A 5,614-nucleotide genomic window follows, 5' to 3' on the forward strand; every position below is an offset into this window, starting at 1 on the left:
CACACACACACACACACACACACACACACACACACACACACACACACACACACAGCATGCAAAGCTCTGAGCTAAAGTAACAAAACTCTCCTCCAAGAGAACTCATAACCATGTCTGGTGCTTTTTAAAGACTAAGAAAAGACTAAAACATAAAAATCACAGCATTTAACACTGCCATGTGCTTTCTGAGTATGACAGATTAACTGACTCTCTTAAGTGCTACTTAACTAATGCTACATGTAAATGTATAATTAAAAACCAATGCAGAATGTGCACATTATGTTACATCCGTCTTAAAACCAAAGGATGTCTCTTTGAATTATGCACTCAAAAAAATGCTGGGTTGTTTTAACCCAACTTTGGGTCAAATATGGACTAACCTAACTTTTGGGTTAAAAATGTAATTTAAAAATTTAACCCAACGGTTGGGTTAGTCCATATTTGACCCAAAGTTGGGTTGAAACAACCCAGTATTTTTTTGAGTGTACTTTTTGGAATATAATTTGCATATTTTTTATTATATTAAACACGCTGACTTATATAATGCGATAAACACCAAGCTCACAAAACACTGGATTCATGAAGAATGAGAAAGTTACATGAGATTATTTGTATAGCACGTTTCCACCTTAAGTGCTACTTAACTAATGCTACATGTAAATGTATAATTAAAAACCAATGCAGAATGTGCACATTATGTTACATCCGTCTTAAAACCAAAGGATGTCTCTTTGAATTATGCACTCAAAAAAATGCTGGGTTGTTTTAACCCAACTTTGGGTCAAATATGGACTAACCCAACTGTTGGGTTAAATTTTTCAATTACATTTTTAACCCAAAAGTTAGGTTAGTCCATATTTGACCCAAAGTTGGGTTAAAACAACCCAGCATTTTTTAGAGTGTGTATACTTGTTTTGGTCTCTTTCATTAATAACTGTACACAAGTGTACTTAAGCATGCAGAAAAGTTTCTCATGCAAAACCTCTGCACAAACACAATTGCACGTGGATTTGTCCTTGATCTTCTGTTAAAGGAATAAATTAAGAAATCAAAATTTCCCTGATCTTTTGACATGTAAGAGATCACTGCACTATAAAAACATACCGTAAGTTGGTATTGAACTCTTATTCATAACAGTTATTCCACATGCATAGAAGTTACCCAGTCATAGCAGTGGGTATTTAATCTGAAAGGAGACACAAGCCTTAAACTGATTGTTTAAATCAGAGCGCCAAAACCATTTATTTTCCAATTTATGACTGCTTTTGATGTAAAAATCAAACCAACATTATAAGAGCACCTCCAGGAACATTAGAAACATTATGAATGCAATGCAGGAGCCCTTTAAAGCCAAACGTGTCATTATCGAAACCAGATGAAACACAATAAACATCTTTATGAAGAAGCCCAGATCGAGTTCTGACATGCTCATGTTGTTGCTGTGAAATAAGAAAGACATATTGTAACTCACACTTAGCAACTCACTTTCTAATAATAATCATATCTATAAAAAAAAAACACTTCGATTCCCATGTTTCTAAGGCCAGCAGAATTCAAGCACATTCTACATTTAGAATGAAAGTGTGAACTTGTTGAGTAGTTTGTGCATGAAAATGTTCACACAGGTTTTGTGCAAAAACGTGTATTTACAGGTAGTGAGAAAAACCAAGTGTAATAATTCTAAATATTTGTTTTCAGTATGCATGTGATGACCTACAGTATAATGCATAATGCTGATCTTGAAGTGATGCATGATGCCCTCAGTACTGCATTATTGTTACCAAAAACCTACCATGAAAAGCAGCATCATACATTATGATATACATTAACATGAACACATGATGTTACATTACAGGGAATATATTTTATATAACAGAAATAAAATATAAACACAACTTTGCAAAGGAACAAATCTAAAAATTGCAATAAGGAGCTATGCATATACTATTATAGTTTTTATTAATATTTTAAATTAGCTTATATATTTTCAGCTTTCATTTTAATTTTAGTTAAATTTTTAGTCATTTTGTTATGTATTGGTCTTTTTTATTTATTTATTTTTTTAAATATTACTATTTATTTTTAATTGATTTCCATTTCAGTTGTAGTTTTTATTTATGTCCAGATAGTACAATTTATTTCCAGCAACTAAAATAGTGTTTTTCGGTTAGTTGCCAAGGCAACCTTTCTAATTTTCATATAAAGTTTTGCATATACTATTGACATTTTATTTTAGCTTAATTTCAATTCACTGACATGCTCATGTTGTTGCTTTGAAATAAGAAAGACATATTGTAACTCACACTTAGCAACTCACTTTCTAATAATAATCATATCTATAAAAAAAAACACTTCGATTCCCATGTTTCTAAGGCCAGCAGAATTCAAGCACATTCTACATTTAGAATGAAAGTGTGAACTTGTTGAGTAGTTTGTGCATGAAAATGTTCACACAGGTTTTGTGCAAAAACGTGTATTTACAGGTAGTGAGAAAAACCAAGTGTAATAATTCTAAATATTTGTTTTCAGTATGCATGTGATGACCTACAGTATAATGCATAATGCTGATCTTGAAGTGATGCATGATGCCCTCAGTACTGCATTATTGTTACCAAAAACCTACCATGAAAAGCAGCATCATACATTATGATATACATTAATATGTTACATTACAGGGAATATATTTTATATAACAGAAATAAAATATAAACACAACTTTGCAAAGGAACAAATCTAAAAATTGCAATAAGGAGCTATGCATATACTATTATAGTTTTTATTAATATTTTAAATTAGCTTATATATTTTCAGCTTTCATTTTAATTTTAGTTAAATTTTTAGTCATTTTGTTATGTATTGGTCTTTTTTATTTATTTATTTTTTTAAATATTACTATTTATTTTTAATTGATTTCCATTTCAGTTGTAGTTTTTATTTATGTCCAGATAGTACAATTTATTTCCAGCAACTAAAATAGTGTTTTTCGGTTAGTTGCCAAGGCAACCTTTCTAATTTTCATATAAAGTTTTGCATATACTATTGACATTTTATTTTAGCTTAATTTCAATTCAAATATTTTAATAGATAATAGATCATATTTTTTAATAGAATAGTTTTAGTGAACGATAATAGCCCTGGCTGGTAAATTGTAAACAGGAGTAAACTGCATCAATGTTAAAGTTAATCTGAATAAAACAGGCAAAATTGAAAAACAGCTGATCTGATCAGCAGTAAAAAGGAAAAAAAAGTTATGTGTATAATGTGTGTTATTTTGAACACTCTTACACTGATATTAGATGAGTCAAAGGAAGTCACACACACACACACACACACACACACACACACAGATCCTGTGCTCCCATCATGCCGTGCGTTTACCCCTGTGCCGGGGCGGTAAGCCCCTCGAGGGCAGCCCCCTCTGCTTTCCCATCTCTGGATGTGTTGGATGGGAACCTGTTGGACGGGTCGCCGGGTCTCCCTGCGAGAGTGAGGCGGGCGCATGAGGTCACACCTGCGGCCCACGTATCCGGCCCGACAGATGCACCTGCCCTCAGAGTCACAGCGCTGGGACACAGAGCCCCGAGCGCTGCACTGACACGGCCTACACAACTGAGCTTCACTGTCCCACCAACAATTCGGCTAAACATAGACGGGTTTATGAAGAGGCAGAGACAAAAATAAGAAAATATAAAAAATATATAAGAAAATTACTCACACTGACGCAATGAATAGGGAATGTGTTATGCATACAGTAATGTCAATCTAACCCAATGACAGAAATGACTGCATTTGGTGTGGTGTGCTGTATACTCACCATGCACTCGTCACACTGACGTCCAACAACATGTTGTCGACACTGGCACTGTCCGGTCTCCTGATGGCATACCTCTGAGAGCGATCCGTTAGTGTGACACTGACACGCTACACAGAGACACAGAGAGAAACTTGTAGAGAGAAACACGACTAGACATGAAGACATTACATCTAGAGTGACAGTAGGTTATATTTTGCCTTTATATCCAGTACATACACTGCCAGTCAAAATTTTGGAATATGGTTCTCATTGGTTTTTAATGGTTCTGAAGGTAGTAATAGTGTAATAGTGTGTATGACAAAACTGGTTGCCCACTGAAGCTAAGCAGGGTTAAGCTGGTCAGTACCTGGATGGGAGTTATATAATAAAGAATAACCAACCCACAGATACCTATGGATCTAGCAGCAGTCTCTCTCCACCTTGTGGACCAACTCCTGTACCTGAGCCAGAGGCAGAGCCCACCAACTTTTGATTGGCACCAAACTTCTGATTGGCAGTGTACATAAAATACACTCAGGAGGGAATTCACTAAGAATGCACTGTAGCCACAGATATGATCGTAGTTTGACATTGACACTAAATCGTGATCAGTGACATTTCCATCAATGTTTTGACAATACATACTGTATATATATTCCAAACAAAGTGTTGTTGTGTTTAGGAGGAACTGGCGTGTACTTCATTATGTACAACACTGCAGGTAAAGAAGCCTTTCTGTGTAATGTAGGTCATTCAAACAACTTCAGTAAGCATCCCACTGAGCGCTGTGCTGCACTGCATTGTTTTACTGATGATTCTTCTCTTCGAAACTTGTTATTCCCAGCAGAAATAAAGTAAGTCCTATAATCTCACATTAAATATAAACATGCTTCAGAGGTTAAAAATGGACAAGCATTGGCTCCGCTTCACTCCCCTTCACTGATGTATATATTTTAGTAGATAGGCCTACTGAAACTTGGTGCATATTTTTCAAATATGACGTTTGTACAATATCTGATATTAGTGGAATGTTTCTATTTAGCAATTTTCTAATTTAACATAAGAATTCCCAATTCTTTCAGTCTGATAATAGTATAAGTATAACAATTTGAGTCAAACTTTTATTTAAAAAAGTTAACATGAGAATATCACAACATGAACAATTATTACTTTTTACACAATTTTTCACATCACAAATTTGACATTAAAAATCCTAAGACTTCCTGTTTCCTTACAGGTTTAAATAAGACTTTGAATCCCAGACTTTCAGTTTGTACCCCACCATCTGAATATGTTTTGCAATATTATAACCACATCAAATGAACTAAGCACTCTTAAAATCAGTAGGAACACATAAACTCTGGGAAACTGTTTCATTGTCATGTTTCATGCACAACCAAGGGAATGTGTGCAACCCAAATGTGCTTTGAACTCGCCTCTGGCGTGTATAACAACTAAAATTAAAAACCAGTGAGATTATTCAATATCCCATGACCCCTTTGCATGCTAATCAGTGCAGTGTGTGTGGAAAACAATCAAACAGAATGACTCTATCCTGCTTAAAATTACAGCACGGTGTAACTGTGGGCACACTGCTGTAGGGCTGCAGGAGGACAGATTGCATTTTAATATAATGCGCGCACACTTTCTGAACAGCCTGATTCTGACTGAGATGGAGCACAGATGGTGCAGCGTGAGGCTTGTTGGAGGGGAATCTGTGTGTATTGTCCTTGAGGGTAGACGGTCCGTGCTACTGGATAAACTCACCTCACACAAACACACACACACACACACACACACACACACACACACACACACACA

At 35.3% G+C, this 5,614-nt stretch overlaps 1 protein-coding gene across 1 annotated transcript in view; it reads right to left on the reverse strand.

The window, feature by feature from the left end:
* lama2 (laminin, alpha 2) overlaps positions 1–5,614 on the reverse strand; it is a 198,122-nt gene that overhangs the window by 65,200 nt on the left and 127,308 nt on the right. The window contains exon 18 of the mRNA XM_016439772.1: positions 3,815–3,921. Coding sequence (XP_016295258.1) covers positions 3,815–3,921 — 107 coding nt within the window. The remainder of the gene's footprint in view (positions 1–3,814; positions 3,922–5,614) is intronic.

This window comes from Sinocyclocheilus anshuiensis, unplaced genomic scaffold, assembly GCF_001515605.1.
Source record: "Sinocyclocheilus anshuiensis isolate Anshui unplaced genomic scaffold, SAMN03320099.WGS_v1.1 scaffold1518, whole genome shotgun sequence".
Lineage (NCBI taxonomy): Eukaryota > Metazoa > Chordata > Actinopteri > Cypriniformes > Cyprinidae > Sinocyclocheilus > Sinocyclocheilus anshuiensis.